The sequence below is a fragment of the Stenella coeruleoalba genome, assembly GCF_951394435.1.
Source record: "Stenella coeruleoalba genome assembly, chromosome: 20".
NCBI lineage: Eukaryota > Metazoa > Chordata > Mammalia > Artiodactyla > Delphinidae > Stenella > Stenella coeruleoalba.
Window position 1 is genome coordinate 36,301,357 of NC_137166.1, and position 26,350 is coordinate 36,327,706.

The 26,350-nt window shown below is 35.3% G+C and overlaps 1 protein-coding gene across 1 annotated transcript in view; it reads left to right on the top strand.

The window, feature by feature from the left end:
- ITFG1 (integrin alpha FG-GAP repeat containing 1) overlaps positions 1-26,350 on the top strand; it is a 236,527-nt gene that overhangs the window by 166,028 nt on the left and 44,149 nt on the right. The window contains exons 12-13 of the mRNA XM_079906277.1: positions 1,410-1,518; positions 13,065-13,108. Of these exons, the coding sequence (XP_079762403.1) occupies positions 1,410-1,518; positions 13,065-13,108 (153 nt within the window). The remainder of the gene's footprint in view (positions 1-1,409; positions 1,519-13,064; positions 13,109-26,350) is intronic.

The following is a 26,350-nucleotide window of genomic DNA, read 5'->3' on the forward strand; positions in this document are numbered from 1 at the left end:
ATGACAGAGGGAACACATTTATTGACACCACTGACTGATTAGTACAGTGAAATACGAAAATGCTTTTATCTCATTTTATGCTTGTTCAGATTAAACCACTAGAGAATCATGCTCACAGCAATTGTGCATGTGCACGAGTAGAGAAAAGAACAGCCAACAGATAACAGACCCTTAAACCCGCACAAGATCACAGAAGAATGGGTTCAGTGTGTACTCTCTCTTAACCTAGTGAACTAGAGTTGGCATCTATTGCTACAGATTCTTGTGACTGTCTTCAGTTGCCAGGTGGCCTGGGAAAGGCGCTCAGGGCCCTGGTTTTCTTCTTTCTAATGTCAAAAACCAGTTTATCAAGTGCTTCTGGGCATTGTTGAGGGAAAATAGAATCTCCCAAGCTGTTTTGTTCTTTAAAAGTAAGCCAGTTTATCACTCAGAAAAATAATAAATTCTGAAAAAAATGTGTTAAATTCCAGAGTTAATATGTCACAGTATATCCTTGTAAAACAATTTGATTATTTTAAAACGTTAAATCTCCATCAAGACATTATGTCCAACCCTAAGCCCGGTTGGTTGGTTTGTTTTTTTTTTTTATAAGAGGCTAATTCTCAATTATATGAATTATCCAAGTCCTTATTTTCCTCTGTCTCTCTGCTACCAAATCTTGTGTTCGTTCACTTTTCATAAGCAATTTCCAAGCATGAAAGTAATTGGTAAAAATATCGTAAGAGGGAAAATCAAGAGAATTAACTACAAATCAATTAATTTCTGTACATAAAAATATCATAAATGAAATTTAAAATTGTGTTTAAATCTGGGAAATAAATTAGCTATGAAAGAATTAAATAATTAATATTCTTAACGTAGAAAGGTTTGTTCAAACTGATACAAGTCACCAGAAACTCCCACTGGAAAAACAGAACATGATTAAGGCAATTTACAGAAAAAACACAAGTAGCTAACATATGAAAAGATATGATAAATGATCAACCTCATTAAGAGTCAGCAGAATGGAAATTTTAATGAACACACTTTTTTTACCCCCAATAAAATTAGCAAAGCTTCCCACTTTTTTAGGAAAAAAAAATAATGGGGGCCAGGGCAGATGAAAAGGTACCTTCTTTCTCTGATGATTGGAAACACTTCGGTACTCCATATCACAGACCTTTAAAAATTCATGCAGATATGACTGGAAGGAAGTACAAAATGCTAACAGTTATTTTCAGGGATTAAAATTATAGATGTTTTTCATTTTATTTATATTTTAATATTCAAGTTTTTATATTTTTAATATTTTTATTTTAAACATCAAGTTGAATAAATAAGGTTTATATTTACATGGTAAACATATCATGCATTTTCATCATTTTTTTCATTCAGTCTAGTAGTTCTTACCATTTTTATGTTTTTTCCAGGGAATCTTGGACATTGTAGTACTAAGTAAAGGATATACAAAGAATGATTTTGCCATCCATACACTAAAAAATAACTTTGAAGCAGATGCTTATTTTGTTAAAGTCATTGGTGAGTATTTGTTTTATATGTTTTATTATTACTATTAAATATTAACGTTTAATTTTTTTTAACATCCTTATTGGAGTATAATTGCTTTACAATGGTGTGTTAGTTTCTGCTTTATAACAAAGTGAATCAGCTATACATATACATATATCCCCATATCTCTTCCCTCCTGCGTCTCCCTCCCTTCCACACTCCCTATCCCACCCCTCTAGGTGGTCACAAAGTACCAAGCTGATCTCCCTGTGCTATGCAGCTGCTTCCCACTAGCTATCGGTTTTACATTTGGTAGTGTATATATGTCCATGCCACTCTCTCACTTTGTCACAGCTTACCCTTCCCCCTCCCCATGTCCTCTAGTCCATTCTCTTGTAGGTCTGTGTCTTTATTCCCATCCTACCCCTAGGTTCTTCATGACCTATTTTTTTTTTTAGATTCCATATATATGGGTTAGCATACAGTATTTGTTTTTCTCTTTCTGGCTTACTTCACTCTGTACGACAGACTCTAGGTCCATCCACCTCACTACAAATAACTCAATTTCATATCTTTTTATGGCTGAGTAATATTCCATTGTATATACATGCCACATATTCTTTATCCATTTTTCTGTCGATGGACACTTAGGTTGCTTCCATGTCCTGGCTGTTGTATATAGAGATGCAGTGAACATTGTGGTACATGACTCCTTTTGAATTATGATTTTCTCAGGTTATATGCCCAGTAGTGGGATTGCTGGGTCATATGGTAGTTCTATTTTTAGTTTTTTAAGGAACCTCCATACTGTTCTCCATAGTGGCTGTATCAATTTACATTCCCACCAACAGTGCAAGAGGGTTCCCTTTTCTCCAGCATTTATCATTTGTAGATTTTTTGATGATGGCCATTCTGACTGGTGTGAGGTGATATCTCATTATAGTTTTGATTTGCATTTCTGTAATGATTAATGATGTTGAGCATTCTTTCATGTGTTTGTTGGCTATCTGTATATCTTCTCTGGAGAAATGTCTATTTAGGTCTTCTGCCCATTTTTGGATTAGGATGTTTGTTTTTTTGATATTGAGCTGCATGAGCTGCTTGTAAATTTTGGAGATTAATCCTTTGTCAGTGCTTCATTTGGAAATATTTTCTCCCATTCTGAGGGTTGTCTTTGCATCATGTTTATGGTTTCCTTTGCTGTGCAAAAGCTTTTAAGTTTCATTACGTCCCATTTGTTTATTTTTGTTTCTATTTCCATTTCTCTAGGAGGTGGGTCAAAAAGGATCTTTCTGAGATTTATAACATTTAATTTTGTATTCTCTCTGTCAACACATTTTCCAAAGAGTAAAACATGCTCCTACATAACATATGTACAACTCTCCAAAGCAGATGATCAGCTTCAATACAACAGTACCACCCTGTTCAAATTTTGCCAACTGTCCCAACAATGGCTTCTTTCTTTCTGACCCAGAAGTCTGTCGAGGAATACCTACTGTCACATCTTCTCCAATCTGGAATAGTTCCTTTTCATGTCCTTATCAGTTTTAAAGAATACAGGCCTTACATTCTGTAGGATAATCCTGTTTCTTCCTTACCCAGCTCAGGCTACACATTCTTTGCAGAAACTCCACTACATGGAATTTAGTGGAACCAATGCTGTGGCCTCTCAGTACATCAAATCAGTAAGCACGTGATGTTGACCTGTCCTGCCACCCTGGTGATAACCTTGATCGTCTGGTCATCTTGATGACTACTAGGTTTCCCCACCTTAAATTCACTATTTCCCCCTTTGTCATTGATTAGTACTTTGTGGAGGGGTATTCTGATATTACTTTAATAGACTTTTCCATATCAAATTTCTACCTACCAGCCTTAGAGTCCATTGATAGCTCCTGCCTGAATCAAGCATCTATTTGATAGGTGTCAAAGAGTGATTCTATTTCCAACACCCCTGCATTTTTTGGTTGGCATTCTACTCTAAGGAAGATCTTTCCCTTATCTCATTTATCAGTATAGATCTGTGTATTTGTATTTTATTCAATAAATAATATCGTTTCTTTTAATGTTAAAATTGTTCCCAGTGAGGGCAGTAGGAGCTCCTTCAGACTGGCTCCTTTATCTTTTTGACATGTGCTCTGGCAAAACAAGATATTCCAGGTGCATCTTTTACCTCCCTTGCCCTAAGTCTAGAATCTGATCTCTTTCTTCAAGGAGCCCTGGTTCCTTTGAGTAGAGGATGGTATTTTAAAACCCAGTTCTGGGTGCTCAGTGTGCTCATTGCTACTGGGCTGTTATTTCTTCTAAGTTTTCTCAATGGACAGAACTAAGAAATACAGGTAATGTATCACACATACACGACACATATATACATATATTTGTATATGTGTATATGTGTATACAACACATATATTTGTATATACATACCTAAAACTATTTTATATATATTATATAACAATGAATTCATATCATTACTTCCATTTCTAATCCAACACAACATTTCAAGGGTTCCTTCTAATCTTTTCTGTTTGTAGACATCTTCTCAAACTCCCATTTTCCTCAGTATAGTTACCTATTTGTTCACTGTTACCTGTTCCCAACCATGCAAGCTATCTACCATCTCCTCCACCTAACACTTATGTTCATCGTAGAGATCCTGTACATGTTTTGTTAAGTGTATGCCTAAGTATTTTATTTTCTTTGATGTGATTATAAATGTTATTGTGTTTTTAAGTTTAGTTTCCACATGTTTGTTTTTAGTGTATTGAAATACAATTGATTTTTGTTTGATGATCTTGTATACTGCACCCTTGCTGAACTCACTTATTAGTTCCAGGAGGGTTTTTTTAGATTCTGTGGGATTTTCTACATACAAAATCATGTCATTTGCAAAGAGGGACAGTTTTATTTCTTCCTTTCCAATCTGTGCCCTTTTTTTTTTCTTTTTCTTCTTCTAGGTAGAATTTCCATTGCTATTGATATGTTGAATAAGATTGGTGAGAGTGGACATCCTTGCCTTGTTTCTGATTTTAGGGAGAAAGCATTCCATCTTTCACCATTAAGAATGATATTAGCTTTTTGGAAATGCTCCGTATTGTATTAAGGAAGTTTCCCCTATTTATAGTTTGCTGAGAGTTCTATCATGAATTAATGTTGAAAGGCAACTGTTTTTGTGTCACTGTTATCATAGTTGACATCAAGACAGCCATATCTGTTCATTTGTGAATGAAATGACACAGTATTTTGTATAAATATTTATTACAGTTTTGAAGCGGTCATAAATAGCTGAACACAGAAAAGCGACAGAATAATGAATGAGTGTTGAGAGATTTATTTTGAGAAATGAAAATGACAGAAAATGTAATTTTCTTTTCTAACCAGCAAATTCACTCTTATTTGAATGAACTAAGAGTATTTCCCCGTCTTCATTACTACTGTAGCCACACAATACTGGTATTATGAGTCTAACCATTTCTGTACTTTTAATCCATATGACTGTCTCCTGTTCTTTATGATTCTGAAGGGGGTATTATTTGGCTATTTCAGAGCTTCTCAAGAAAAAGTAAGCTTCTTTAAAGAATCAAGTAGTGATACAACAAACTACTTGAAAATGAAATGACGTATCTGAGGTTTTTCTTTAATCCAGGCAAGTGGGAAATGGAGTATAGGTGAAATGACTTTGGCCATGTGTTGTTGACAGTTGAAGTTATGTGAAGTATGAGTGGGATTCATACATAATCCAGGCAACATAAAAATTTTGTTTATGTTTGAAAAATTACACGTAAAAATTTTAAAAACCCAAGAGTCTCTTGAGAGTCTGTGGCCTGTAACTTCCTAACCTAAGTCAAGGATGGGTATCACTGGGTAGCACTGCCATCACCTTAACAGTATCCCAAGGAAAGTTTTCTCCAAACATTACCAAGCTCAGACCCAGAGATAGCCAATTTGATGTAGGAAGTTTTAGTTTTAGAAAGCAAGATAACTTTGCACTTATGGATATTAACATAAATGTTAATAACATGCTTTATAGAAAGGTCATGGGTAATGAGATAATTTAGAGCAATTATTTGTGAAAAATAACCTTCTAGTTGTCTTGAGATGCTCTTCCACTCTTTCCTTTGACTGTTACTTGTTTTCCTTAAGCAGACAGTTACTAGTATATAGTTACCCTTTCAAAGCCATCTACAATGTCCAGAGTTGATTTTGCTCTAAAGTAACTGTTACTCTAATGCTCAAACCAGCCTATGTTAAATGTCACTGTCTCAGTTAAGGAAATTCGGGTACCTAAGCTTCTGTGTGTGGCTAGGGAAAGGTAATGCTATACTTCTGCCTGTTCCCTCACTGATTCCCACAACACCACAGATCTACAGAATGCTCTTCACACAGGGGACTCTGTGTGTTGTGGAATTGGAGGGGTTCCCTAGCTCCCCTGAATCAGAACTAGCTCCTAGCTCTAATTTGTTTCTCTTATTCCTGTCAGATACATTAGAGGTTCTGCATTCTGATTCTACTAGTACTTAACGCAGATTTCTAACAAACATATGTGAACCTATATTTCCTTGGATTTTTAAAATTGTAACAGTATCTTCACCTTTCACTACCCAAATAAGATGAGACCTTTCAAAAGCTTTTATTCCCCTGCCTTCTTCCAGATTTTGTTGAAATACTGTGGAAGTTTATTTCTGGATGACTGATTTGGTAACAGTTACAACCGTGTTACCAATGATTATTTAAACTTAACAAGTTTTACTAGCTTTATTGTCACCCTTTACATATATACCACATCTTTACCTTTATTGACTCGAATTCCTATTTATTTTGATGGAATGCTTCCTCAAGAGATTTTCAGAAAGTTGTACATAGGCTAATATATTTTCTGAGTACTGGTATGTCTTAAAATATATTTTATTAAGCATAGGATTTTTTAATTTAAAAAATAATGAATGAAAGGTAGGTAATCAATAACAGACAAAAGAAGTTTTCCATATAGAGTCTAAAATAATGTCTAAATGACAAGAATGGGTAGGATGGGGGTCTTTATTTTACACGTGATATTTGATTATAATATTTGCTTAGGATTCATGTGTCTTAAACAAAAACTAAAGACATTTTCAGAGACTGAATGTGAACAGTCACCCATAATCCAGGCAAGGATTTTTCATTTTAAATGCTACTAAAACCATTATACAGTATTGACCTTTATAGCTTTGGCTTTATTCTACTCAGCCTTGTCCCAACCTGCACATTGGTTTGGTGTTACAGTATTTATGCACAATTATTGCAGTTTTTTGGTTTTGGCATTTGTATAAAGTAGCTAATGTAAAGTGAATCACAAAGCTAGAAGCCAAGGTTTTATACTTTAAATATCTTTAAGAATACATGGGCTAAAAAAATTGCAGAGGAAGGAAGACTCCCAAACTCATTCTATGAGGCCACCATCACCCTGATACCAAAACCAGACAAAGATACCACTAAAAAAAGATAATTACAGGCCAATATCACTGATGAGCATAGATGCAAAAATCCTCAGCAAAATACAAGCAATTCGAATCCAACAATACATTAAAAGAATCATACACCATGATCAAGTGGGATTTATCCCAAGGATGCAAGGATTTTTCAGTATCCGCAAATCAATCATTGTGATACAATAACTGCAGATACTTACTGAATTAGTCAGGATTCTCCAGAGAAGCAGCACCAATAGAATACAGAGAAAAAGAAAGAGAGAGAGAGATTTATTACAAGGAATTAATTCATGCAGTTACAGAGGCTGGCAAGTACAAAATCTGCAGAGCCAATGTCCAAGTTTGAGTCAAAAGGCCAGCAGGCAGTTGTAGAACCAGGAAGAACTGATGTCCAGTTCATCAGGCAGGAAAAGCTAATGTTCTAGTTTGAGGGCCATCAGACAGGAGAATTCTTACTCAAGAGAGGGTCTGGCTTTTGTTCTCTTCAGGCCTTCTACTGGTTAGATGAGGCCCACACACTTTATGAAGAGCAATCTGTTTTACTCAGTTTACTGATTAAATGTTGATCTTATCCAAAAACACCCTCACAGAAACACCTAGAATAATATTTAACCAAATATCTGGGCACCTCATGACCCAGCCAAGTTGACACATAAAACTTACCATTACACTTACTGTTTACTCTCTTCATCAAAGAGAGTCTATGATCAAATGTGTAGTTTAAGAAGATGGATTTTGCAGCAATGTTCAGAAGAAAAAAATAGAGGTTCATCAAAAGAAATAGGTGTTCTGACCTGAGAGGTCAGGCTGAGGGTAACCACTGGAATACACCAGTCATCCAGGTGTGAGCTGATAAGACAGTAGAAAGAAAGTTGTAGCAATGGGTGTACAAAGAAAATAAGGTTAAAGCGTATAGCTTGGTGAGATTTTACATAGGTATACTCCCTTGTAGCCACACTCCAATCAAGATAAAATATTTCCAGTACCCCAGAAGGGTCCTTCATGTTCCCCTGCAAAAGTATAACCACTGTTCTGATCTCTGTCACCATAGATTAGTTTTTCCTTTTCTAACTGTCATATAAATGTAATCAGATGGTATGTACTCTTTGTGTCTGACTTCTTTTGTTCAGTAGTATGTCTATGAAATTCATCTAACACATACATTTGTAAATAGAATCTTACTGAACATATCTGCCTTTGTCTTATTTTTTTACCTTAGCAAGAGAGTATAAACACCCTTTCATGTAAGCACTTAACAGGTCTCTCTCATTGTTTTAATAGTTCCATGTCATTCCATAGTACTATAGATGTTCCATAATTTATTTAGCATTTTCTCTCTTGGTGGACACATAGATAGTTTCCAATATTTCATATACATGAAATTGATGAGTTGAGGGGCTATGTTTTTAGTGTTAATAGATAATGCCAAATTACCTTTCCCAACAGTCATAGACGTTTATATCCCATCAGCATAACACTGTCCAGTTTACCACATATTCATCTGAGAGCTCTAAATTTTTATTTCTGTAACAAATTTGTTTTTAAAATAAGTAGTACATGCAAATGGTGAAAAAATACAGAAGAGTCTAATAGTGAAAAGTAAGTCGCTTTTTTACCCATGTTTCCCAGTGGTCCAGTTCTTTTCCCCAAAAGCAACCTCTTCTTTGTGTCTATCTAAGATATCTTAAACACATACAAGCACATATGTTTATATGCTTTTATTTTACATAAATGGTAGTTCTAGACTTTGTTTTCTCCACTTAACAATATATCTTGGAGATTATACCATAACAATATAATCTAGAGCTACCTCATTTTAACTACTGAATAGTATCATGTGTATGGATACAACATAATTTAATGAGTTTCTTATTGACAGATACCAGCTTATTTTCAGTCTCTTTTTATTATAATTAACGCCACAGTGAATAGCCTATAGAATAAATTCCTAAAAATGGAATTACTAAAAAATAATACCTGTACACTTTTTAAATATGCTCTATTGAAATATACTTACAGAAAAGTGTACATAAGTACACAGGTGTATAAATTTTGACAAAGTAAATGCACACATGTAAGTACACCCAGATCAGGAAAAACATGATACCAGCAACCAGAAGCTTCCTCATGCCCACCCTTTTCATTACTGACCCAGTTCACCTACAGGTAACCACTAATTTAATTTCCAACACTTTAGATTAATTCTGCCTGGTTTTGAACTTTTTAACATGTGTCCCTTCATAGAAATCATATCAGTTTAAACTTCCACTTACAGTGTAGGAGAATGCACATTTCCTAATACCTTCACCAACCCAATGGATTATTAAACTTTTTAAGTTTTGCCAGTTGTAAAGTGAAAGTATTGTCTTATTTTGCATTTTTCTTATACTGAGTAAAGTTCAGCATCTTTCCATATGTTCAAGAGCCATTTGTATTTTTATTTCTATGAATGGTCCTTGTCCTTTTTCATTTGCTTATTGATTTATAAATGTACCATAGTATATATTAGGGAAATTAATCCTTTGTGATATATGTTGTAAATATTCTTCATAGTTTGTCATTTATCTTTGATTCTGTTTTTCCTACAGACATTTTTATTGGTCTTTCATTTTTTGCCTTTCTGTTAGGTATAAAATTGATTTTTTTCCTGCCTAGTGAGGTTGAGTGTCTTTCTTCCTGGTTTTTTGATTATTTGTACTTTTCTCTTCTGGATATTGCTTCTTGATATCCTTTGTTTTTATTGGATTATCATCTTCTAACCCATATCTGGAAGCTCTTTGTATATTGGCAATAGTATCTCTTTGTAATGTATATTTTTTAAAGTTCACAGCCCCTTGTCATTAGTTTTTTTTTTAATTTTATGGTATTTTTGAAATTTTATAACAGCTTTATTGAGATATAATTTACATACCATACCATTTGCCTGTTTCAAGTATACAATTCAATAGCTTTTAGTATATTTACAGAATTGTACCAACATGACCACAATCAGTTGTAGAACGTTTTCATCACCACAGAAGAAACCCTGTACCCTTTTCTATTTTTTATTTTTTTAACTTTTTATTTTATATTGGAGTATAGTTGATTAACAATGTTGTGATAGTTTCAGGTGTACAGCAAAGTGACTCAGTTATACATGTATCTATCTATTCTTTTTCAAATTCTTTTCCCATTTAAGTTGTTACATAATATTAAGCAGAGTTCCCTGTGTTACACAGTATGTTCTTGTTGGCTATCCATTTTAAATATAGCAGTGTGTACATGTCAATCCCACACTCCCTAACTATCCCGTCCCCTCACCCTCATCACCCCCACCCCGTAACCATAAGTTATTCTCTAAGTCTGTGAGTCTGTTTCTGTTTTGTAAATAAGTTCATTTGTATCATTTCTTTTTAGATTCCTCATGTAAGCGATATCATACGATATTTCTTTCTCTGACTTAATTCACTCAGTATGACAAAAGTAAAAATAGAGCTACCAATGATCCTGAAACCCTGTACCCTTTAGCTACCACCCTCAATCCCCATCCCCAGGCAACCACTACTTTCTGTATCCATAGATTTGTCTATCCTGAATATTTCATATAAATGGGTTCATATAATATGTGATCTTTTGTGACTGACTTCTTCCACTTAGCATAATGTTTTCAAGATCCATCTGTGTTGTAGCATCAGTACTTTATTCCTTTTAATTGTCAAATATCCCACTATATGAATATACCTGCCACATTTTGTTTATCCATCAGTTGATGGACATTTGGATGGTTTCTACTTTTTGGCTATCATGAATAATACTGTTGTGAACACTCATGTACAAGTTTTTGTGTGGACATATATTTTAATTCCTCTTGATATATACCTAAGAGTGGAATTGCTGGGTTAAATAGGAACTCTTTGTTTATCTTTTTAAGAAATTGCCAGACTGTTTTCCAAAGCAGCTGGACCATTTTACATTCCCACCAGAAATGTAGGAGGGTCCAGTTTCTCCACATCTTCACCCAAATTTGTTTTTATCTGACTCTTTGATTATACCCATCCTAATGGGTGTGAAATGGTGTCTCATTGTGGGTTTGTTTTGTTTTTTTTTACAATCTTAACCATTTTTGTGTGTGTGGTTAAAAAAACATGTAACATAAAATTTACTATCTTAACCATGTTTAAGTGTACAATTCAGTGATGTTAAGTATATTCACATTGTTGTGAAACAGATCTCCAGAACTTTTTCATCTTGCAGATCTGAAACTCTGTACCCATTTAACAACTGCCCTTTTTCCCTTCCCGTCAACCCCTGGTAACCACCGTTCTACTTTGTTTCTTTGAATTTGACAAGTTTAGACACCTCATGTAGGTGATATCATAGAGTATTTGTCTTTTTATTACTGGCTTGCTTAGCATAATGTCCTCAAAGTTCATCCATGTTGTAACATGTGACAGGATTTCTTCCCTTTTTAAAGTTGAATAATATTCCACTGTGAGTGTGTACCACATTTTGTTTATTCATTCATCTGCCAATGGACATTGATTTGGGTTGCTTCCACCTCTTGGATATTGTGAATTGTGTACGTCTCATTGTGGTTTTGGTTAGCATTTCCATGATAATGATGCTGAGCATCTTTTCATGAGCTTTTTATATGTCTGCATCATCTTTGGAAAAATACCTGTTCAGGTCCTTTGCCCATTTTTTAATTGGGTTGTCTTTTTATCACTGTAGTGTAAGAGTTCTTTATATTAGTAGTGTCTTTGCCAAATGTAATTTTCATGTTATGAATCAAAGTCTAACTTTATTTTCCTCCAAGTAGCCAGTTATCCAGTACCATTTATTGAATAATCCATCTTTTCCCTCCTTTAACAAGTATTTATTGAGCAAATACATTTGGCTAGGCCCTGAAAAAATGATAAAAAAAACTATGCAGAGCTTACATACTGGTACAAAGACAGACTTTTGAGTAAATAATATACTGTTTAGCAAGATAATGTTTTAATGAAGGTTTAGGAAAATCATTTGGGGACAAGTGAAAAAGAAGTACCAGTGTCTGCCCAGAGTTGAGGGAAGAGGAACAAAGGAGAGGGAGAAGTAAGGTCATGGAGTGTTTGAGAATAAAAGAGTGATAACTAGGCACTATGCTGGGGTAAGGAACTTAAACATTGAAAACTGATTTGCAAGTATGAAACATTTATTTCACTGTTTCCTCAGGTTGAATTTAATATAAACGTACTATAGTAAATAAACAAGTATCTTCTTATGTGATGAAATTTGTCATGTTCATTTCTTATGCCTTTGCAGTTTATGTACCCTGCCTAAGTATAATATTTGTATTAGAATGATTATCATTTCACATTTGTAAAATATAAATCAACATAAGGAACAATTTTCCTATAGATATATTTGAACTAACCAATAATCACAATTATTATTGGTACAGTTCATGCTTACTGAACAGTATTATCAGCTGTCTTCCTTAAATTTATAACATATAGCATATTTAATAGCACATAAAGTCTGCCTTCTTATAAAGGAATTACTTCACATGAGTGTAGTTATGTTTCAAAATTCATGTTAGTTATAGAAAGAATGTTCAGATATCCTAACCTTTTCTTTTTTGGTAATTATAGAATAAATATGTCATTAAATTATTTTTGTTATAGACCCATCAATTATTTTATAGTTATGTTCTCCATAAAAGTTATCAAGGGAGCCCAAACTTTTTTACCCAGAAAATTTGACTAGATAAATTGAAATAGTCTAGTTTGATATGAAGTGTTAAATGTTCTATTTTGTTTTTTTCAGTATAAATTTTAATTGGTTTGCATTTGGCAATTCTCTGTCAGATTCTAAGTCATCCTTGGAATGTAGCTAACCAATTGGAAAATAGAACCAACAGTAGGTATGATATTATAACCATAATTAATTATATCATCTATATATTCCACAAAATGGCAGCAGCTTGACTGCTTAATAAAGGCTTTTGAAATATTGGCCTAAAGTGAACAAAAGAAATTTAATTTACTCAGATCTAAAGAAACTGAATTGGTTTTTGCTTGACCATGAATCAATAGGGCATATTAATATTATAACAGTAATAATAGGCTTTTTTTAATTTTTCCACAGTTCTTAGTGGTCTCTGTCCTAATGAATGTCCTCGTAAGATAACAGTAAGTATCCTTAACTTTCAGTTGTAAATATTTCTGTGAAAGTTCTCTGCATGATAGATACACACAAAATAGTTGTTATAGGTTAAATCAAATTGATGTTACTTTTAGAAGTGATTAAAGTATCCTTCAGTGCTCAAGTAAAGTTTACTGGGAATAAAGTACCTTTCCTAAAAACTGTCTCACCTCAAGGTTCACTTCCTTAATGAAGTCTTTTCTGATACTCTTGGAAAAATGAACACACCTCCCACTATTTCTGGGCATACTGCTGCCATTTTGGCATATATAATACCTTTTTAATTATTTATTTATTTATTAATTATTTGGCTGCATCAGGTCTTAGTTGCAGCACACCGGATCTTTCTAAAGCATGCAGGCATAGTTGCCCCATGGCATGTGGTATCTTAGTTCCCCAACCAGGGGTCGAACCCACATCCCCTACATTGGAAGGCAGATTCTTAACCACTGGACCACCAGGGAAGTCCCTTGGCATATGTAATACTTGATCACACTTTATCTGTTTATATTTAATGCCTCTCCCCAGGCTGTAATCCTTTGAGGTCAAGAACCATGCCATCATTGTATACCTCGTTCATAGCACAGGGTCAAGCATATAGTAAACAATTAATGAATTTTTTTGGTTTAATCTTAATATTGGCTAGCTGTCTAATGGAATGTTTCCATGAAATAACAGAATGTGAAAATAATTAGGCTTAGGTTTTGAAATTGCCAGTTCATGTAAATTATAATAAGAATATTACATTATATTTGAAAGCATGAGCATGTGTGTGTGTGTTTGTGTTTGTGTTGGTATATCCCAATTTGAGCCCTCATAGTAACCCTTGTTACATAAGGAATTATCCCCCATTTAAAGATGAGGAAACTTGAGGCTCAGAGAAATAAATTATCCAAAATCATAGAGCCATTAAGTAGTGGAACTAGAACACAGAACTAGGTGTTCTGATTATATTGTCATATTTTTACTACACCTTTAAAGCACTGCTTCATTATCAATGTTTTATGTATGGTTGGGAAACTTCCCATATTTAAGACATGTGGAAGCAGACCCTGACCCAGAGATTTGCGCGCAAAGATTTAATCTAGACTATTCTTGAGAGCAAGGCTTCTGGAGTAGTGAGGAAAGCAGGTCTATCAGATGTGAAGCAAGGCTGGTTTTTCTAAGATGGCCCAGATTGAAGCAAAAGGGCCATACCTTTGTATTCTGCATTAGACACTGCATGCAGGCAGTCCCCAGGAAGGGGTTATAATTTGTACAAGCCAGCTCCCTTTGGCTGAGAACAATTTTTAGGTAAGAACCTAGCTGCTGTGAGCTATCAGCAACCAACACTTGGAGCAGCTCGGGGAATATTGCCTCAGTCCTGAAGGGAAGGTCTGGACTGTGTCACCACATCCACTGTGAACTATATGAGTGCCTGGTCAAACCTATCTGCTTTCATATCATTATAAAAATGTAGATATAATAGGGGAGAGTCTGAGGAGGAGAGATGCAGAGGGTATGTCAGAACTCTTTATACCTTCCGCTTAATTTTGCTGTGAATCTAAAAGTGCTATAAAAATAAAGCTTATTTTTTTAAATCAAGTGCAAGTCTGATTAATTGGAGGCCAAAGATTAACTTGGTTGTTCAGGTATTGTCTACCCAGTTTGTGAAATATTCAGACCCTTTGTTCCTCTCCTTTTCTCTGATTGACCATATTCCCATCATGTGGCTCTTTCATTACCTCGTCAAGCAAAGAACTTTTAAAAAGTTGAAATTGAACCCACTCATTTTACCCACAAGTTCTAGCAGAAAATTTGATAGGGAAGGCTGTTTGCTTAAGGCAGGTTTTAGTTCTAAGATCACTAATGCTCCCCTTCTCCTTATCTTAAACTAAAAGTCACTTCTATCATATGGAGAACAGAGTCATTTAGAAAGTCATGTAAGTAAAGTGCAGCATGCACATTCTTACAGTGATTACCCTAACAGTCCAGCACCTTTGGGCTTTTCTGCAGCTGATACATCTGCCTCCCATTCATCCATTTATTACTTTCTTTGAAGTTCAGATCCTGTCAAACTGCCCTTCACATCTATCATTTTCCTTCCCCACTGATGTCATAGATCACAATTTTATAACAACCTAAAAGAAACAAATCCACACTATACTCCCCCAGTTTTCTATATATCAAATGTATTCCCACTTGTAAAATTATTTCATGATAAAGTGAGGTTTCTTCATATTGTTTTGACATCAGATCCACTTGATCATAGTCTGTTATGTAAGATATGACCCAGTGTGAGACTAAGAGGAAAAATGTGCATACCATATGATATTCTTTATCACTTGAGTTAAATTATGAGTTGAATAAATGCTCTTCTGTTGCCTATATATTCCCACCTGCTACAGGCAACCTATCTGATATATGGAGAGAGGAAATAATATTCAAATCAGCAACTAATCTCACCCAAATTCCTTTATTTCCATGCTGAAAACCCCAGAGTCTTTCATTTTCATTCAACTATGGCTACTCACTCCCGTGGCCATGTGGTGAACCTTATCTACCAGAAATGTTTTACTTTTGAAATCTCAGTACCATCCATCAACTCTCAAAAACTATTTTTCCAGCCCTCTCACTCTTGTTATTATAACTATACCTATTCAACTTTAAGTCTATTTGTTTCTTGACCTGTATCAACCTGTTTTCTTTACCTCGTTATTTAGCTACCGTATATCAACCATCACTTCACTACCTTTAACTCCCATAAAGCACTCTTCTTTTTACTCTACCTGCCTGGCAAAATTACAACCCTGGGTTGTTAATCCAGCTATCTTTCTTGTTCACTCCTAGATCTAAGCTACTGGGCATTTCTAAAGAGAAATATACAGCCCTGAATATTGTCACCACCAGTGATTCATAGTCATCAACCTCAAATGAGCATTCCTAATTGTATCATAATCTTATATGGATCCCTAGACACCCTTTTCTCCCATTCATTTTCCCAGGTTACTTTCAGGATTTTCTCTGTGTCTTTGATTTTCTGCTGATTCAGTATGAAATGCATAGGTATAGGTTTTTAGGTATTTTTGCTGTTTGGTGTTCTCTAAGCTTCCTGGATCTGCAGTTTGATGTCTGTCACTAATTTTGGAAAATTCTTATATTATTTCTTCAAATATTTCTTCTGATCTTTTCTCTCCTTTTCCTTTTTTTTTTAATAAATTTATTTATTTTTGGCTGCATTGGGTCTTCTTTGCTGCACATGGGCTTTCTCTAGTTGCAGCAAGTGGGGGCTACTCTTCATTGCAGTGCGCAGGCTTCTCATTATGGTGGCTTCTGTTGTTGTGGAGCATGGGCTCTAGGCACGCAGGCTTCAGTATTTCTGGCACACGGGCTCAGTAGTTGTGGCTCACGAGCCGTAGAGCACAGGCTCAGTAGTTGTGGCTCACAGGCTTAGTTGCTCTGCAGCATGTGGGATCTTCCTGCACCAGGGCTTGAACCCATGTCCCCTGCATTGGCTGGTGGATTCTTAACCACCACACCACCAGTGAAGTCCCTTCTTCTTTTCCTTTTGGTAGTCCCACAACACATATGTTACACCTTTGTGTATGTAACCTTTGTGTAATTGTTCATGGATATTCTTTTCCAAATTTTCATTAGTTTTTCTCTTTGCAGTTCAGTTTTCGAGGTTTCTATTGATATATCTTCAAGTTTACTGATCCTTTCATCTTCTGTGTCCAGTCTACTGATGAGCACATCAAAGGCATTCTTCATTTTTATTGCGGTATTTTTTATTTCTACCATTTCCTTTTGATTCGTTCTTAGAGTTTCCATCTCTCTGCCTACATTAACAATCTTTTCTTGCATGTTCTCTGCTTTTTTCCATTAGAGCCTTTATCATATTAAATATTAAATTTCTGGTCTGATAATTCCAACATCCCTGCTGTATCTGAGTCTGGTTCTGATGCTTGCTTTGTCTATTCAAACTTTGTTTTCTGCATTTTAGCATGGCTTAAAATTTTTTTCTTGAGAGCCAGACATGATGTATTGGGTGAAAGGAACTGTGGTAGATAAGCCTTCACTATGAGGTTTTATGTTTATCTGCTAGGAGTTAGACTGTGTTACTGTTTGCAGTAGCTATGCTGTCAAGAGGCAAAATTTTCCTCTATTGTCTTTCTTTTGTCTCTTCTGTTGTCTTTGTGTCACCCTACAGACTTCCTTTTAAATGGGTCTGAGGTTTGCAGTTCTTTTAACTGTAATCTCATTATTAGACAGGAGCCCAGTTGATGTGGTGGTGAGATATAAGACTATGGTAGGAGAAGCATCCTGTCATCCTGTGTCTCAGTTTTTTAGTGAGCCTGTGTGGGCTGTGGCTTGAAGAAAGTGCTTCTCAGCTTGCCCTCCTCTATAAGTTAAACAGGGAGGCTAGAGGGGGCTGAAGTTAGGTATTTCCTTTCCCTCCTGTTGATTAGTTTTTGGTAAATCCCAAGTTACTTAATCTCTAGTAAAATAGGTTTCCTTAAGGGCAAGCTGTTGTGAAGGAGAACAGAGAGCTCTGGGCATATTTTTAACTGGTTACTTTCCTCTCTTTGCTAGAAGCATGAGGGTTTTTTCCCCCAATCTTCCTCTTGAGAATTTGATGGAACTCCTGGAGGGAAAACTTGCAAAAGTGTGGCTCCCCTAAGACTGCCTCGCTTTCTCCCCCAGAGTTTTGAACTCTCAAACTAGTTCACACTGATTCTTCAGTAATGTCACAATCACAGTTTAAGTGTTCCTGCCAGTACTGGCTCTAGTTTCAGTCTTCTGGTTCTGGGCTTCTGCTCCCAGTAAGCTGTGATTCTCTGTATCCACCTCTCCAGTTTTCAGGGTAGCAGTTTGCTCTATGACCTTAGTTCTCTGATGGGTCAAAGCAGAGTTGATTTTCAGTTTCTTCAGCTTTTTTTGTTGTGAGTACAGCAGTGATGACTTCCAAACTCTACGTGTCGGGCCAGAAAGAAGCTCTCCTTGCATTTTTATCAGTATTGCTTTATTTTGTTTGTTAATTTCTTACAGCTTTATTGCAGTATAATTGACATGCAATAAACTGCACATATTTAATATATTCGATTTGATGTTATGACATATATAGTGTATATGTATATATACACTATACCTTCTTAATGGAGATATGTAGATGATAGATAATTAATGTCAAAATAATGAATATATCATATCCAAAAGTTTTTTTGTGCCCCTTGGCTATCCCTCCTTCCCACTTTCCTTGACCTCCTTCCCTATCCCACTCTTCCTCAGGCACCACTGATAGGTTCTCTGTCAGTGTAGCTTTATTTTAAAAGTTGTTTTTGTTTTCTTACTTCATGACTTTTTCAAGATATTTTCCTCTGTGACATTTATTGCTCTTCACCGTGAATTCATTTTTTAACTTTTTTTGGAAAATTTTTAAATACATATAAAAATATACACTAGTATAATAAAACTTCTTGTGCCCATGCTACCATCCAGCTTTTAACACTATCCTCATATGCCCAGTCTTATTTCACCTATGCCCCCACCTACTGCTTATCCCCCTTGCGGCCCCTCTTAGATTATTTTAAGGCAAATTCATCATATCTTATATTCTGTAAATACCTCACTGTGAGATAAGGACTTTACATATGACGCTAGCAATTCTTATTCTTCATAAGAACTATTTTATGTTCTTCCCAATTTTCCCTTACAGCCAATCCCAACTTCCAGTTCTTAGAAATTCACCTTGCCTCCTACCTCAAAGAGAAAATAAGAATGTAAAATGGGAATTTCTTCAACTATCTGCAGTAACTTTGGGGAAATTATTTAACCCTTGTTAAGTCTCTTTCTCCACATCAGTATAATGGGGAAAGTCATAGTACCCACGTAGATTAGTTTCCTATTGCTGCTAACAAAGTAACCATAAAATTAGTGGCTTAAAACAACACAGATTTATTCTTACACATTTGAGGTCAGAACACTGACTGTGCTTCATGAGCTAAAATCGAGGTGTCTGCAGGGCTCCATTCCTTCTGGAGGCTTTGGGGAGAATCCATTCCTTTGCCTTTCATGTCTTAAAGCCACCTACATTCCTTGGCTCATGGCCCCTTCCTCCATCTCCAAACCCAACAGTGCAGCATCTTCCAATCACTGACCCTAACCCATCTCGCCTTCCTCATTCACTTATAAGGACCCTTGTGATTACATTGAGCCCACACACGCTGATAATCCAAGATAATCTCCCCATCTCAAGATCCTTAATCATGGATGCTTGCTTCAGCAGCACATATACTAAAATTGGAAGGGTACAGAGAAGATTAGCATGGCCCCTGTGCAAGGATGACATGTAAATTCATGAAGTGTTCCATATTTTTAAGAGAAAAAAAGATCCTTAATCACATCTGCAAAGTCCATTTTCAACATAAGGAAATACATTTAGCAGGTTCTGGGAATTAGGATGTGAACCTCTTTAGGGCATGATTTTTCTGCTTACCACACTCCCACCTTTATTAAGATTAGAGGAATTAATGTAGGTAAATCACAGTGGAGGCCTAATACACAATAAATATTCAAAAAATGTATCTGCTGTTATTTGTCAATGTTAATGTTTCTTCCCTGCCTCTATAACATCCCTTTATTAGTAAGGACAGTGAGTTCCAAATATTTGAGAAATGTTGGTGTTCTGTCTGCCTTCAGAATAGGACTAGAGGTCTACTTGACTTCTTGATTTTTTCTTGTCTTATTTTCTTATCTAATACATATTAAATCTTTTTTATTACATATCACAGAATTTATGAAATCTGAATATGGAGGATATCAATATTTTCAGTGAAAGCTACCATAAACATCTGTGAATCAGAAGAATATATTCCTATTTCCTATTTTTTTCTTTAAATACTCAGATAATTTTTTGAATTTTTTATCCTCAGCATAAGGCATATTTTGGCCTTCCTCTGTGTTAGTGGAGATTATAGCTTCTTTCCCTGTCACTTGGTGATTCTTTTTACCAAAGCCTGGTGCCTTTTCCCACTTTATAAATTATGAGTTTACAAGCAAGCAGATGAGTACTTTTCCGTTTGAACAGCAGAAGAGTTTAGAAGTAGTCCTTTAATACTCTATATACAAAAAGAGTCTGTGCACATTCCTTTTAAATACCTCCATGAGGGCAGAGATAGTATCAGTTTTGCTTGCCAGTGTATTATAGAACCTAGCACAGGACCTTGTGCTTAACAGTTTGTCAGTTGCCTTCTGTAGCACTAAAATGTAATCCGTTCATCCACACCCATCTCTTTTCCTTTTTCCCTTGACTAAAAATTAATGCACCAATTATGCTGTGGGTCCTACATACCTCTCAGGGACCTCATTCCATTGCTTATTCTATCTGGCCTGTGTATTCAACTCCACTTCCCTGTCAGTGCCTTCTCTTCAACATTTAAGAATGCACAAATCTCTCCTATATATAAATGCATATACAAGTACCTTCCAAAACCCCACATCCCCTCTGGCCACTGCCTAATCCCTGTTTGCTCTTCCAGCCAAACTTCTTGAGTTGTGTACAGTAGGATCTCTCCAGTTTACTTCCATATCCTTAACCCACTGTTGTAATCAAGCCTTTGGCGTCACGCCACTGAAAACTACCCTTGATTCTGCTGACCAATTTTAGGAACACTCCCTTTCCTTGGCTTCCTTTACACTCTCCTTTCCTTGATCCCCTTTTACTTCTCTGGCCATTCTCCCAGGTTCCTTTATGGACTTTTCCTCTGGCCATCCTTTAAATGTTGCTGTGTCTCAGGGTTCCATCCTAAGTTCTCTTCTCACTCTATGTGTACTCTTGAAGTATTTCAGTCTCTCCCCTGACTTTTTTTTTTTTTTCTATTTGTAATACTGATTACTCCCAAATCTATTTACCAGCTGTCTCTCCTAAGCTTCAGACCTTTATATCTGAGTGTCTTACAGGGACCTCTAAAACTGAAATCTAGTGTGTCCCCACAAAAACCCACTCCTCTTCTCATGTTCCCTATCTCAGTTACCTTTTCCTTTCCCTCACCCCTCAAATCTACTAGATTATTATTCTCTCCCTTTAACTGTTCCTCCTCTCTATCCTGTTACTTTAGTTGAGCTATCATCATTTTTGGCCTGACTGGAGTCATCTGAGCCATCCTTCAAAAAGCAACCAGAGGGCTTCCCTGGTGGCGCAGTGGTTGAGAGTCCACCTGCTGATGCAGGGGACGTGGGTTCGTGCCCCGGTCCGGGAAGATCCCACATGCCGCGGATAGGCTGGGCCCGTGAGCCATGGCCGCTGAGCCTGTGCGTCCTGAGCCTGTGCTCCGCAACAAACCACCAGCATCAGTGCATCTCCTGGGAACTTGTAAGAAATGCACACTCCTAGGCCTCACCAAGATCTACCAAATGGGAACACCTTGGTATGCAGCCAGTGAATCTATAATTTAATAATCCCTCCAGGAGATTCTGATATATGCTAAAGTCTGAAAACCACAGCACTGGACTTTTAGAAAAGGGATTACTGTAAGCTAACAACCTTGTCTTCTTACACAGCAATTATGTATACTCAGAAGTGGAATTTCATCCAAACGTACATTCTTGCAAATAAATTATTCCTGTAGTTTTAGAATCCTACAGTACACTAAAGAAAATGAATGTTAACTTGATAAATGTTTCTGTTTTGATCAAAATAATTTTATTCACTCGTAGTTCAACATAATTGAAAATGAGATATCACTACCAAAAAAGACATTAATTTATTTGGCCAAAGTAAAAAGATAATAGTGCATACATATTGAGCACTTACTGTGTGCCAGGCACTGATCTAATTATTTTACACATATTTACTCAATCTTTACTTCAATCCGATGAGATAGGTACTATGATTATCCCTAATTTAAGTAGAGGGAACTGAAAGTTAAATAATTTGCCCAAGGTTATACAGAAAATAAATGGAAGAGGAATAATTTGAACCCAGATTCTCTGACTCTAAAAACTACATTCTTAGTTTCAAAATTTGGAGAGCTAATACCTAAAATATTCTCATGACATGAAATATTTGGAATAACTCACAGGCCTTTAAATTTTTGTTTTAATCACCTCAAGCTGCCTTTACAAAATACAATCGGAATTTATTTTCTCACAGTTCTGGAAGCTGGAAGTCCAAGATCACGAGATCAGGGTGCTAGTATGGTCAGGTTCTGTTGAAGGCCCTCTTCCTGGCTTGCTTCTTCTCACTGTGTGCTCACATGGCCTGTCCTAGCTTTGTGCGCAGGGGGAGACAGAGAGAGCAAGTTCTCTGGTGTCTCTTCTTATCAGGACACTAGTGCCATCATGAGGACCCTGCCCTCATGACTCTAACTACCTTCCACATATCATCACATTAGTGATTGGAGCTTCATCGTATTAATTTTGGGGAGGCATAAACATTCAGTCTATAAGAATTAAGAAAAGTATTTCAGAGAAGTAAGAAAGAAGTTATGTGAAATTTTCACAGATGTGTTGTCGTTATTGCTGATTGATATTCCCATAGTTTGCATTCCCGGCATATTAGCTTTTCAGGTTTTCATAAAGGAATTCAAGGTATGGGTATAAATACTTAAACTAGAGGAATTAATTGTTTCAGAAATCCCTAATCCTTTTAAATTGAAAATTCCTTAATGATACAATCACTTCCCAAATAATAAATTTATAAAAATTGAAATTCTTTGGACCACCACTAATATAACCTAGGTATGTAAAAGGTATTAAAAGATACAGCAATACTCCTAGCATCTCTACTGTATTAGAAGAGACACAAAGTAAAAGTTATCCAAGTTTTTGCACTTGCTGAAGGTATAATCCTATTTACTACATTTTGTACTAAACATTCATATGGAGGTAAATGGCACTATTTAAGGGGGAAGAAAAATCCTGAAACATGTTTAATGCTATGACATAAGGGTTAAGAAACCAAAACACACAGGCACATGTACCAGTCATATCATTTCCATTGGGAAAGGCAGAGTAGGGATTGAATTACTAATTATGTACATGATACAGAGTACCAATTCTCAAACTTCTTGTTCTGAAGACTCCAAATAGTTTTTCTTAAGCGAGTTTTGTTTATCAGTATTACTCTATTTGAAATAAAAACTGAAACAACTTTAAATGTTTTTATTAAATCATTTTAAAACAATAGACCCATTACATGTTGACCTAAAATAAAGTTATTTTTATGGAAAAATAACTATTTTCCAAAATACAAAATGAGTGAAGAGTAACATTCCTTTGTATTTTTTTCAAATCTCCTTAGTACCTGTCATTAAAAAAAAAAAAAAAAGATTCTCATATCTCCTTTTGCATTGTTTATTATTCTTTTGGTTGAAATATTAAAAAAAAATTTAGCCTTACACAACTATATAGTAGAAAAAGAGAATATTTCATATCCTGTTCAGATAACTGATAGTATACCAAAACTCAACAGTGGCAGTTACTTAAAGGTTAGTTGTAATGTGGAATTTGAAACTATATCAGTGAACATTTCCAACTCTGTCACATTACCCATTGGTTATTTAGAAGCCTGTTGTTTAATTTCCACACATTTGTGAATTTCTCAAATTTCTTTCTGTTGTTGGTTTCTAATTTAATTCCATTGTCATCAGAAAACATACTTTGTACAATTTCAGTACTTTTACATTTATTAGGACTTGTTTTATGGTCTCGTATATGGTTCCCCTTAGAGAATGTTTCATGTGTGCTTGAGAAGATGTATTCTACTAAAGTTGGGTACAGTGTTCTATACATGTCTACTAGATCTAGTTGATTTCTAGTGCTGTTCAAGTCTTCTTTTTCCTTGTTGATCTTGTGCTTCATTGGTCTATCCATTAATGACACTGCTGTATTTTTAATAATTATAATAGTATCCAACAACCATTATTGTTGAATTACCTGTTTCACCCATCAATTCCTTATGTATTTCAGGCCTGTGTTATTAGGTGTATTTATGTTTATAATTGTTATGTGTTCTTGACAGATTGATGAAACTGTCCTTTTTTATCTCTACTAACATTTTTATCTTAAAGTCTGTTTGTGTCTATTATTAGTATGGCTACTCCAGCTCTCATTTGGTTACTATTTCCATGGTATATCTTTTCCATGCTCTTACTTTCAACCTATTTGTTGTTTTTGAGTTTAAAGTGTCTTTTATAGACAGCATACACTTGGATCATGTTCTTCTATCTATTCTGCTAATCTCTGCCTTTTGGTAGCACTATTTAATCCATTTACATTTAATATAATTACTAATTAGGTAGATTTATCTCTGCCATTTTGCTATTTTGTTCCTTATATGTCTTATGTCTTTTTCCTTCCTCTGTTCCACCATTACTGCTCTCTTTTGTATTATATATTTTCTAGAATTTGATTTTAATTCCCTTGTTTTTTGTACTCTATATTTGAAGTTATTTTTTTAGTGTTTCCTCTCAGAATTACAGTTTCCATTGTAACTTAGAAAACAATATACTCCATATTAATACCAACTTAGTTTCAGTAGCATAAACAGGCTTTGCTCCAATATGCCTCAGTTTACTCCCCCCTCCTTTGTGCTTGTATTTTCATACATGTTACATCTTCATGCATTGTGAGCACAACAACATGGTTTTTTCATTATTACTTTATGCAGTAATGTTTTAAATTAGATAGGAGAAAAGAGCTACAAACAAACATACATTTATAGCATCTAGTAAATTTACCTATAGTTACCTTTACTGATACTTTTTATTTATTTCTGTGGATTTGAGTTCCTGTCTACTTTCAGTTCAGCCAGAAGAACTCCCTTAGTATTTCCTGTTAGTTAGGTGTGTTAATAATAAATTTTCTCAGTTTTTTTCTCACAATGTGTTAATTTTCCCTTCATTCTTCAAGGATAATTTTGCTACCTTTTAGATTTCTTGGTTGACTGTCTTTTCCTTTCAACACTTTAAATATTCATCTTACTGTCTTCTGGACTCCTGGGTTTCTGATGAGAAATCAGCTTTAATCTTATTCAGGATCCCTTGTACATAACAAGTTGCTTATCTCTTGTTGCATTTAAAATTCTCTCTTTGGCTTTCAGCAGTTTGACTATGATGTACCTTGGTGTGGATCTCTTCAAGTTTATCCTACTTGGTGTTCATTGAGCTTTTAGATGTGCAGTTTCATGTATTTAATTAAATTTGGGCAGTTTCAGACATTTTCACATCACATATTCTTTCTGCCTCTCCTCCCCTCCTTTCCTCTGGGACTCCTATTATTGTTGATATTCTTGATGGTGCCCCACAGGTCTCTGAGGCACTGTTCATTTTTTTTATGTTTCTCATTTTACTTTCTGTTTCTCACACTGGATAATCTGAATTGACATATCTTCAATTTTATTGATTCCTTCTTTTGCTAATTTAAATCTATTGAGCCTCTCTAGTGAATTTTTTTATTTCAGTTATTGTACACTAGAATTAGTGTGGGATTTTTTGTGTGTATGACTTATATCTCTTTATTGATACTCTATTTTGGTGAGATATTGTTCTCATAATTTCCTTAAATTCTTTACATGATTTCCTTTACTTTCTTTGAACATATTTATAATAGCTGATTTAAAGTCTCTACCTAGTAAGTCAAACATCTGTGCTTCCTTGGGGGAAATTTCTATTGACAGCTTTTTTTTCCCTTTGTATGAAACATACTTTCCTGTTTGTGTGTCTCATAATTTTTTGTTGTTGAAAACTGGACATTATAAATAATGTGTTCACCCTGAAAATCCCCCCCTTAAGTTTGTTGTTATTGCTGCTGTTTGTCCAGTGAGTTTCCTGGATTATTACTATGAAGTCTTTATTCTTTATTGTATATAACCATGAAATCCTTATTCAGTAAGTTTTAATTGTCAGCTGTGAGTGGACACAGTTTTTCTTAAATAAAGGATTGAGAGATTAGGGCCTTCTCAGTTCTTTTGTCTGAAAACAGGTTACACACATGTGTGGACTTCTAGATTCCCAGGAATATATCAGAGGTTTTCAAAGTCCCCTTTGAACATCTCATTCACATTCCAGGAATATGTCGGAGCTTTTCAAAGTCCCCTTTGAACATCTCATTCACATTTTTCCTTTTAAGATTTGATCAACCACTTATTAGCCCAAATTGATATCACTGTCTCAGGCAGCATCAATAAAAACAATTGCTAATGATTGTTTTTAATAAACTTCCAGTTTGATAGAGCTGTTCACACTGAGCAA